The 12360-nt window shown below is 31.9% G+C and overlaps 1 protein-coding gene across 1 annotated transcript in view; it reads left to right on the forward strand.

Moving 5' to 3' along the window:
• The window catches only part of LOC114332162 (serine proteinase stubble), a 71736-nt gene that overhangs the window by 40099 nt on the left and 19277 nt on the right, over positions 1-12360 (forward strand). Inside the window, exons 3-4 of the mRNA XM_028281901.2 lie at positions 5251-5413; positions 7879-8084. Of these exons, the coding sequence (XP_028137702.1) occupies positions 5251-5413; positions 7879-8084 (369 nt within the window). The remainder of the gene's footprint in view (positions 1-5250; positions 5414-7878; positions 8085-12360) is intronic.

Raw genomic sequence — 12360 nt, forward strand, 5'->3', positions numbered from 1 at the left:
ACTAAAAAAAATTGGTTTTTTCGAATTTTGAGCAATTTCCGGCGAGAAAATGGCAAAACTATCCCAGCCATTCAAAAGAACGGAAAAATATACACTAAAAAAAATTATGTCGGACCTAGCCAAAAATTACCTACATAACCTAAAAAATTTTTGAAAAATTCAAAATTTTTCAATTTTGATCCAAAAAATCTGAAAAAAAAACAGTATATTTTTGGGCATCAATGTATGTTCATAATTTTTTTCAGATTTTTTTAAGGAAAGATCGGTCAGTAAACACTAAAAATATGAGGGGGGAACCAAAAAATGGGTTTTTTCGAATTTTGAGCAATTTCCGGCGAGAAAATGGCAACACTATCCCAGCCATTCAAAAGAACGGAAAAAAATACACCAAAAAAGAATTATGTCGGCGCTCGCCAAAAATTACCTACATAACCTAAAAATTTTTTGAAAAATTCAAAATTTTTCAATTTTGATCCAAAAAATCTGATAAAAAAACAGTATGCTTTTGGCCATCAATGTATGTTCATAATTTTTTTTTTCAGATTTTTTAAACAGATCGCTCAGTAAACACTAAAAATATGAGGGGGGGAACCAAAAAAATGGGTTTTTTCGAATTTTGAGCAATTTCCGGCGAGAAAATGGCAAAACTATCCCAGCCATTCAAAAGAACGGAAAAATATACACTAAAAAAAATTATGTCAGGCCTAGCCAAAAATTACCTACATAACCTAAAAATTTTTTGAAAAATTCAAAATTTTTCAATTTTGATCCAAAAAATCTGAAAAAAAACCAGTATATTCTTGGGCATCAATGTATGTTCATAGTTTTTTTCAGATTTTTTAAAGGAAAGATCGGTCAGTAAACACTAAAAATATGAGGGGGGAACCAAAAAATGGGTTTTTTTCGAATTTTGAGCAATTTCCGGCGAGAAAATGGCAAAACTATCCCAGCCATTCAAAATAACGGAAAAAAATACACTAAAAAAAATTATGTCGGCGCTCGCCAAAAATTACCTACATAACCTAAAAATTTTTTGAAAAATTCAAAATTTTTCAATTTTGATCCAAAAAATCTGAAAAAAAAATGGTATATTTTTGGGCCTCAATGTATGTGCATAATTTTTTTCAGATTTTTTAAAGAAAAGATCGCTCAGTAAACACTAAAAATATGAGGGGGGGTAACCAAAAAAATGGGTTTTTTCGAATTTTGAGTAATTTCCGGCGAGAAAATGGCAAAACTATCCCTGCCATTCAAAAGAACGTAAAAAAATACACTAAAAAAATTTTTGTCGGAGCTAGCCAAAAATTACCTACATAACCTAAATTTTTTTTGAAAACTTCAAAAATTTTTTCTGGCGTCAATTTTGATCCAAAAAATATGAAAAAAATCAGTGGGATTTAGGGTATAATAATGTACATTCACAATTTTTTTTCACATTTTTTAAAGCAAAAGATCGCTCCAAAAAAATGTTTTTCTAAAAAACACATTTTTTTCGATAGGGGACACCTGGGGTCACATAGGGAGCTAAAAATTTGGTTAGGGGGTTTTTGAATTATGTACTTTCGATTGCCCAACCCCAACTAAGAATCCAGCCGAGTGCAGATTTTACCATCTTATCCCGCTATAGCCTTTGTGAATGTTTCCACAGATTGTAAGTACATCTTCTACCCTTCCAGTATTGCAAAAGGCAGGATTTAGAAAATCGTGGCTGAACGTCTGTATAATATCTCCCAGTCTAATAGTGTTCAGAAAAAGTCACACCATTTTGAGCGTCGGGTTTGGGGGGAGAGGGGGGAGAAATCGGTAAATTCGTAGTTTTTTACGTTGTTCGTCAATATTTCTAAAACTATGCGGTTTAGCATGAACGACCTTCTATACAAAAATGTTCTACATTAAATTTGAAATAAAAAAGGTCCTATGCATAATCCTTCTAAAATGAACGGTTCCAAAGTTACGGAGGTAGTATATTATAATTGGTCCAAAAAAAGACCTAACCCAAACATCCAAAGTAAAAGTTTTCCTCCAACGCCAAATTGTTATATATGGTGCACATATTGTTCATTAAAAAGTTACACCATTTTGAGTCGGTAAATTAGTAGTTTTTTTAAGTTTTTCGTCAGTATTTCTAAAACTATGCTGTAGCTTAAACAATGTTCTATACAAAAATGTTCTACATGAAATTTAAAACAAAAAAGGTCCTATACATAATTGTTATAAAAACAACGGTTCCAGAGTTACGGAGGGTGAAATGTGGAGGTTTTCGATACTTTTTATAATTTTTGGGCAATAATTTATAATATTATTACTGATGAAAGAAATGGTCTTTAACAGGATTGTGTTTTGTAAATAAAATTTGCTATTTCAGTGGCCGATGATAGGTTTGTGATAAGCTCTTGAAGAAACCTCAACCTCACCACCCAAAATCATCATCAATGGCCCAAATAATATAAAAAGGATCAAAAACCTCCACCTTTAACTCTCCGTAACTCTGGAACCGTTTATTTTATAACAATTATGTATAGGACCTTTTTTGTTTGAAATTTTATGTAGAACATTTTTTTATAGAACATTGTTTACGCCAAAGCATAGTTTTAGAAATATTGGCGAAAAACGTAAAGAAACTACTAATTTACCGACTTCTCCCCCATCTTCCCCCCAAACTGGACGCTCAAAATGGTGTAACTTTTTACTGATCAATATGTGGACCATATAGAACAATTTGGTGTTGGAGGAAAACTTTTAATTGGGATGTTTGAGTTAGGCCTTTTTTTTGGACCAATTATACTATACTACCTCCGCAACTTTGGAACCGTTCATTTTAGAAGGATTATGTATAGGTAGGACCTTTTTTATTTCAAATGTAATGAAGAACATTTTTGTATAGAAGGTTGTTCATGCTAAACCGCTTAGTTTTAGAAATATTGACGAAAAACGTAAAAAACTACGAATTTATCGATTTCTCCCCCCTCTTCCCCCAAACCCGACGCTCAAAATGGTGTGACTTTTTTCTGAACATTATGTGGACCTTATAGAACAATTTGGTGTTGGAGGATAACTTTCACTTTGGATGTCTGGGTTATGCCATCTTTTGGGTTAATTGTATCATAATATAGGTGCTGTATTTAAAAATCGATTATTCCCGTATTAGGCTATTGATTATGTATTTTGGAAAGGAACTACAACGTTAAGGAGGTTTTATTGTTTCATATGGTCAATGGACCTCTAAATAATAAAAACCCGTGGAGTGCTACCATTTAAAGGGGTGCGTTTTTGAGAATGGGGTGAATTAGTCCCTAGGCACAGGGCGAATTAGGGTGAGTTCTATACACTGTTGGTACAAATATGTCTACAGGAAAATTGTTCCAGGCTAAATTTACTATCGAGGCATCACCTTTTAAAGTCAAAAATACTTTTTTTTACAAAAATATATTCAAAAGAAAAGCAAGAAAAAAACTCAAATGATAGCAATTTTCTTTTTTGCCCCATAACTTTTTTCCACGGGGATGTGGATATAGGCATTGCTTTACAAAAAAAAAATATTTCATCCTTTCTCTTTAAAATGACGTTTTATAAAAGTCTCTATGATTTATATTTTCCAAAATATGATTTTTCAAAGTTAGCGACTCACAGCGATTTTGGCCCATTTTGCTTGTTACTTCTCAAACATTGTTCTGTAACTTTGTTCTACGTAGCTTTAGGTATATGCATTGTACATTTAATACGAAGAAAAGTTAATTGCCCTTAAAATGATCTCCTATAGAAGGCTGTATGGCTACTTTTAAGCAAGATATGGTTGTTCAAAATTTTATACTTTTAATGATTTTTTATTATTTAAAATATATAAATTTCTTATTATAACGTTTTTTATGGTATATTTAGGTATATACATTGTATAATAAAAAAGAAAGCTTATTTTCTTTACTTTAAAATGGTGTATCGTAAAAAATTCTAGGACTATTTTTAAACAAGATATGCTTTTTCAAAATGTGACATATACACATGCAAGGAGTCCTACTAAGTTGAAACCACATGGAAAACTTTTTTATTATTAACTTTATAAAAAAAATATTGTTTATAAAATACTTTGCATAGTATAAAACCTAAGATGCAATCATCAGATATAAAATTGTTTCAATAGAGTACGAGGTATATTAAAAAATATGAATTTCGCTCAAGAGTAAAGTACCTTTATATTTCACAATATCGAAAAGTGTTATCAAGAAAAGTTATTTGGAATTAAAAATTATGTTATAATATGCAATTACATTCTTCTAATTGAAAAAAATAAAAAAAATTTAAAATTTTTCTCTAATTACGAATACCCTTGGATATCCTACGAAGATCTTGTTTAAAATAGTCCTAGAATTTTTTGCAATACACCATTTTAAAGCAAAGAAAACAAGCTTTACAATGTACATACCTAAATTTACAAGGAAAATATTCACAATGAGAAATTTAAAAAATAATCATTAAAAATATCAAAAATTATTAAAAGTATAAAACCTTGAAAAAGCATAGCTTGCCTATAAAGAGTCGTATAACCTTATACAGTAGACCATTTTAAAGATAATTGACTTCTCTTTCTACTAAATGTACCATTGCATATACCTAGAAATGCGTAGAAAAAAGTTACAGAACAATGTTTCCGAAATAATGGGGAAAATGTCTCAAAAATGATGTGAGCGGCGAACTTTGAAAAATTCTATTTCAGAAACTATAAATCCCAGAGACTTTTACCGAGCTTTATTTTAAAGAGGAAGAATAGAAGTTATTTTTCACTAAAGTAATGCCTATACCTATATCCCCGTGGAAAAAAGTTATGGGGCAAAAAACAAAATTGCTGCCTTTCGTGTTTTTTCCTTGCTTTTCTTTTGAATATATTTTTGTAAAATAAAATATTTTTCACTTTAAGAGGTGACGTTTCGATAGTAAATTTAATCTGGAACAATTTTTCTGTAGACATATTTGTACCAAAATTGCATAGAACTTACCCTAATGCACCCTGTGCCTAGGGACTAATTCACCCCTTTCTCAAAAACGCACCCATTTAAATGGTAGCACTCAGCGGTTTTTTCAAATTTAGAGATCCATTGACCATATGAGACAATAAAATCCCGTTAACGTTGTAGTTCCTTTTAGCTCTCTTATTTTGAACATTATCAATAGCCTATATTTTTAATGATAAATTCCCTGGTCCATATGCCTCCACATAACTTTCAATATGTTCTAATACCATATTATTTATTTTAGAATGCGGGGTATCAAATCAAGAAAACAGAATAGTAGGTGGTCGTCCAACTGGTGTTAATCGATATCCGTGGATAGCAAGAATAGTATATGATGGACACTATCATTGTGGAGCTTCATTGTTAACAGAAGAATATGTTCTTACAGCAGCTCATTGTGTTAGAAAGTAAGTTTTTTAAGTGCCATCGCCGCGACGGAGGTCAGCAATCATCATAACTATTCGAACTTTAGAGACGGCTGCTCTAAAAAGTTCATTTGATGTACATGCGTACCATTCTCTCAGGTTGCACATCCATGATATTCTACGTCTCCCCAAGCTTCTTTTTCTTTGCATTTTTCCCTGCATAATAAGTTGGAGCAAGTTGTATCTCCCAAGTAAGTAACACCCTAGTAAGCCCCGTTCTGAGTGTGAATTACATACCCATAGAACATTTGGGCGTACAATTCATTGTGTTGAGGAGAATTGGTCGGAGTAGATCTAGGACGAATCAACTTGATCCCAATACTGTTCTGAAGCTATTTTCTTGTGGAATCTTAATGCAATGTGCTGTTATTTTAAAACATAAATAATGTTTTATTTTGCGTTAATTGCGTTGCAAACTCCACAATTTTATAGTAGAAATAACTAACATTTTCATAAGAAGTAATCACCATTGTCGACAATAACACAACCTAAAACACTTGATCCTAGAATTGAAAGAAGAAGCACAATATATTGAGCTAAAACTGAATTCAAATCCAGTTGTGTGCAGAGAGGTTCCAAAAATCAGAAATCCCTAAATAAAACAGATGAAACAAAATAAATAGATAAAGAAGACTGAGTGGATTACTTTTGGAATACTATAATTCCAATTTCAGCTAATTGTAATATACAGTGCTAGTCAAAAGTCCGTACCTCCCTCATACCTTTTGAACGGTTACACCTATAATAGTGAAATTTGGAGGGAGGAAATAAACGGACGTAAACTTCTTAACTGGTCATGACAGGTGACGTAATTATGACAGATGAATTTACAGCGCCACTATGACAAATAATTTGAAATGGGACCTTATGGCAAGTGATACCTCGTTTGAAAGATATTGAAAATACCTATTCATTAATACTAATTTTGTTTGAGTTTAAGCTAATTTTGATGAATAATTGAAATAAATATAAAATTGTAGTTTCGCATTTAATTAATAAAAATTCAAAATTCCGCATATAATTACTTGTCAAAAAGGTTTACGTTGACGTAAAAGCTACTAGAGAATTGAAAAACGTAAAATTTTTTGACAAAAAAACATAGGCGGACATATTTATTTAATTTATTCACCAAAATCAAAATAAACTAAAACCTAAAAAAATTAGTATGTCTGAATATTTATTTTGAATACCTTTCAAACGAGGTATCACTTGCCATAAAGTGCCATTTAAAATTATCGGTCACAGTGGCTCTGTAACGTCATCTGTCACTATTAAGTCACTCATCACTAGTTAAGAACCTTACGTCCGTTTATTTCCTCCCTCCAAATTTCACTGTTATAGGTATAACCGTTCAAAACATACAAGGGGGGTACGGACTTTTGACTAGCACTGTATAAAAATATAGGTATTTCCAATTACACTATTATCTTTTGATTTTATCCATTTTAAAAAAATGTGTTGTTTTCACTAATTATTTTTAAAAAATGTGAAAACCTTAGATTATTATTAGAATACTTAGAAGGACAAATGAAGGATCGAATGAAAGCTTATAACCAAACGATGGTATTAAAGGTGAGAAATTTTACCTCGGATTTTACCTTCTGGATCCAGAGTTGCAACCGAAAGTAGTTTTTAAGTCGCCTAAATAATACAAGCGATATATTATTCGACGGGCCTCAGCAAGACTAGAACAAATATATACTTCCGGTTTCATACCGGTCTGTCCATCCGTCTATCTCTCTCTGAATACAGCTCCTCGGTTATTAGAATAAATAGAATGACAAATAAGGTGTCGAATGAAACTTCATATCCCAAAGATGGTATTAAAGTTGAGGACATTATCCTCGGACTTGCGGTTCCCGAGTTGCAACCATAAGTACTGTTTTAAAGTAGCCGAAATAGTACAAGCGATGCGTAATTCGAGGTGACTTAGCAAGACGACATACTTCTGGTTTTTTATCACTTCCGGTTAAAACGTTACAACCGGAGGTGCCACATTATACATAGTTGCAGAAATAATGCATGTGATACATCTCTCGACGCGTTTGAAAATCGAGGTCGAATATTCAATTCCGGTGTTAATGTCATTTCCTGTTAAAAAAATATGACCGGAAGTTTGACAAAAATGACTCAAAATTAAGGAAATCGTATATCAGTTGACGCAAAGTTACACGAAGAGTTTAAATAGACTTCCAGTTCTATTTTCGGTTACGGTGGGTGAAAACTTATGAGGTCAACTGCTTATCTTTAATAAATATACTTTGTTCAAGTGCATATTAGACACCAAAATTCTGGGTTTTAATTATGACACTTATCAAATCAAACTAGTATTGAAGTCAATATTACAACTATTCCATCATTTATTACTTGCAACTTAACCAAACCGTTTTAATTTTCATTTTGTGAATACGTAAAAAAAGTTTGTAATACAGATTTATGTGTTGTAGGCTCAAGAGATCTAAGATCAGAGTGATTCTTGGAGACCATGACGTCTCAACGACCGCAGAAATCCCAGCAATGATGAGAGCAGTGTCTTCTGTTATAAGACACAAAGGATTCGACGGTGATACCTTCAATCACGACATAGCTCTTCTAAAATTAAGAAAAAAAGTTCAATTTACCAAACAAATTAGGCCAGTTTGTTTACCAAAGAGTAATTATTTACTTTATACGTTAAGTTTACTAGTTATTTGTATTAGTTATTAGTTTTATTAATTTATAACCTATGGCTTCGGAGAGACCAAATCGAGATTGCTTTAATACCATACTAGACTTTTCAGCAATCTTTGCACCATCTCCATACCAGATCAATTTATATTTGATCTTTACTTGTCTCCTTTAAAAGAAAAACGCAAGAGAGTACGGTGATTATCGCGGGTTTCGAAAAGGTCTAATTATGAAGACAAATGTCTAATTATGAAGGCAAAGGTCTAAGTATGAAAAAACCGCGGAGGGCTACCATTTAAAGGGGTGAATTAGTCTCTAGGCACAGGGTGCATTAGGGTGAGTTCTATGCACTTTTGATCCCAGTGCCGGATTAACCATTAGGCAAAGTAGGCCGTTGCCTAGGGGCCTCGGACCCAATGGGGGCCTCGCAGTGCCCAAAACGAAAAAAAAATTAAAATTAAATAAAAACTATAAATCATATTATGTTGAAAAATTCAAATATCGCGCAATACCATAAAAGCGATGGTGGACCTAAAAGTACATTACAATGCATGCTTTTGTTCACATAGGAAGTCTATGTTGTGAGAATAAATCACTAATGGTATGTTATAAAGTAGCTACCCTTTGATAGAAGGAACAATAAGTACTACAGATGGAAATAAGAAAATAAAATTCCAAAGTGGAGCAGAAAAACGCAAGAAAAATCAGGAGAAACAAAAAGATCCTTACGCAAGATCCAAAATAAAACCAAAACTTATTTAAATTCAGTTTCACACGGAAATCCATAGCTAGTGAAGATGCAACCAATGAAAATGCACTGATGAAATAGAAATAACTAAGGAAAACATAGCTTCCTTAACTGGAGCAGATGAAAAAACATGTAAAGACAGTTCTATTCCAGTTCCAGAAGTTAAATAACCAGAAACCGAAATTGAAGTTAAAGATAAATCGGGTCCTAAATTCGGAAAACGACATCGGATTACGGATTTTGGATTGGGAAAGGTCTTGAGAATGTAAAACCTTGATGGAAGTTTTTCAGCATAAGAAATAAATTTTGAAGTCATTACAAGATTTCTGCACAATCTATGGTTTTTCGAAAACATAGATATCAGTGGGACAAAAATTAAAAGACATTGGGTAACGTATTCTCGTATTCTCCCTCAAATGGAATATCATATTTTGGGTTTATTCAGTCCGTGTACAACTTTTTTTCAGCCTCTGCCCACCGTTGGGAAGTTATGACCAAATGCTTAAATGAAACTCCGCTAGCGATCTTATTCGCCACGAGCTAGTTCTTAAAAGAACAAGCAGCACAATATGGACTGCAAGGGGACATGCAACAAGACCTTTATCTAAAGTTTACAATGCTTTCAAATCTGCTTTTTACACCCTTGCTGAAGACACTAATCAGAAAGCTAAAACAGTTCATGAGGTTAAGTGTTTGTTGAAAGAAATGTCAATGTCAAAAAAGAAACATTCATAATGAATGAGTTTTGGGCAACAATTTTAGAACGCATCAACGCTGTCAGTAAATCATTATAGAGAGAAGAGGTTGAACTTCAAACTGCAGTTAAACTTCTAAATTCACTTTTGGGGTTCTTAAAATCTCAAAGAAATAATTTTGTTTACTACGAGCAGAAGAACTGCGATCTACAATACCCTGAATATTCCGACGCGAGTAAACGAAAGCGAGCAAAAGAACTACATTTTGATGATGCTAATTCCAATGAAGTTTTTATACAGGGTGGTCAAAAGTTAAAGGTTGAAACCTATCTACCAATGTTCGATAAGCTAAGTACTGAGTCGTCGATAGACAGTGTAGTGTACGGGTCAGTGTACTCAGTATTTGGTATTTTGTGTGTTTTCCCCAAAATTGAATGATACTCAAATAAAGGAGTGTGCTTCAAAACTACATGAAAACTATCCTGATGATACTGAATCTGAACTTGAAGATGAACTAGAGCAGTTCAAATATTTTATAGACCATCTTCAAGACTTGCAGGGAAAACAATTTATTTCTGCTTCACAGTCATTTTGGGTTATTTCGCAACAGGGGAAAGGACATTTTCAAAAATGAAAATTATTAAAAACGGAGAAAGCCTAGGTTTTTAAGGGACCTCATAGCTTGTTTTGCCTAGGGGTCTTAAGATTCTTAATCCGGGACTGTTTGATCCAAATACGTCTACAGAAAAATTGTTCCAGTTTAAATTTGCTATCGAATTATCACCTTTTAGAGTTAAAAATATTTTTTTACAAAAATATATTCAAAAATAAAGCAAAAAATCACGAAATAAAGCAATTTTGTTATTTGCCTCATAACTTCTTTCCACAGGGATATAGGTATAGGCGTTGCTTCTCAGAAAAAGATATTTTTACAGATTCTTTAATGACGTTTCGTAGAAGTCTTTACGATTTATTGTTTCCGAAATATGATTTTTCAAAGTTCGCAACTCACAGCATTTTTGGGTCATTTACCCTATTATTTCGCAAACATTGTTCTATAACTTTTTTCTACGCAATTTTAGATATATGCAATGGTACATTTATTTGTTAGGAAGAGAAGTAAATTCGATTTAAAATGATCTATTATAGAAGGATGTATGGCTATTTTTAATCAAGATATGGTTTTTCAAAATTTATTATTTCCAAAATGGATTATATTTAAATTTCTCATTATAACCTTTCTTTCTTGTACATTTAGGTATATACATTGCTCAATAAAAAACAAAACTTATTGTCTTTACTTTAAAATGGTGTATTGTAAAAAATTCCAGGATTATTTTTAAACAAGATATGCTTTTTCAAAGTGTGACATACACACATACAATATGTCCCACTAAGTTGGAGTCATATGGAAAACTTTTTTATTGTTAATTTTACGAAAAAAATTATTCTTTATAAAATTTTGTGCATAGTCTGAAACCTAAGAGGCAATCATCAAATATCAAATTTTATTAACAGTATACGACGAATGTTAAAAAACATGAATTTCACTCAAGAGTAATCTACATTTTTGTACATACCTTTATATTTCACAATATCGAAAAGTATTATTAAGAAAAGTTATTTGGAATTAAAAATTATGTTCTAATATGCAACTATATTCTTCTAATTAAAAAAAAAAATTTCAAAATTTTTCTCAAATTATGGATACCCTTGGATATCCTACGGATATCTTGTTTAAAAGTAGTCCTAAAATGTTCTACAATACACCGTTTTAAGTAAAGAACATAATAAGCTATCTTTCTTATGGTGCACAGTATATATTTATGTATAGCTGACTTTAAAAGAGAAACAGTTATAATGAGAAATTTTAAAATTTAAAAATTAATCGTAAAACATACCAAAAATCGGTAAAAGTATAACATTTTGAAAAACCGTAACCTGCTTAAAAATGGTCATATAACGTTATACAGTAGACCATTTTAAAACTAGTTAACTTCTCTTACAATGAAAAAAGTTACAATATTTGCGAAATATGTATCAAGGAAAATGGCCCAATATCGATGTAAGTGGCGAACTTTGAAAAATTATATTTCGGAAACTATAAATTCTAGCGACTTCTACCAAACGTCATTTTAAAGAGTAAGGATGGAAGATTTCTTTCTTTGCAGGAATGTCTATATCTGTATCCCCGTGGAAAAAAGTTATGGGGCAAAACAAAAAATTACTTTCTTTCGTGTTTTTTTTTTGTTTTTTATGAATATATTTTTGTAAAAAAGAATATTTTTAACTTTAAAATATGATATTTCAATAATAAATTAAACCTGGAACAATTTTTCTGTAGACGTGTTTGTACCAAAAGTGCATAGACTGACCCTAATTAACCCTGTGCCTAGAGACTAATTCACCCCTTTCTCAAAAACGCACTCCTTTAAATGGTAGCACTCCGCGGTTTTTTCATTAACCATAACCATTAACCATAAGAAACAATAAAACCCCGTTAACATTGTAGTTCCTTTTAGCTCTCTTATTTTGAACATAATCAGTAGCCTATAACGCCTTAAGCTCATTTTCACTTAACTAATACAAAGGTGAATGGATGCCAATCAAAATATATATGCGTGTTTTATTAACTTTAATAAAGCATTCGATAAAGTACGACATGGGCAATTAACCAATGACATCAGGATCATATCAAATTTATACTATAAGCAGCGAGCAAGAGTAGTTGTTAAGGAATAGCTGTCAGAAAGAAATGTAAATTAGAGGTGGAGTGTTACAGGGATACGTATTATTGAAAATTATTTTTAATTCCTACT

Source organism: Diabrotica virgifera, chromosome 1 (assembly GCF_917563875.1).
Source record: "Diabrotica virgifera virgifera chromosome 1, PGI_DIABVI_V3a".
Taxonomy (NCBI): Eukaryota; Metazoa; Arthropoda; class Insecta; order Coleoptera; family Chrysomelidae; genus Diabrotica; species Diabrotica virgifera.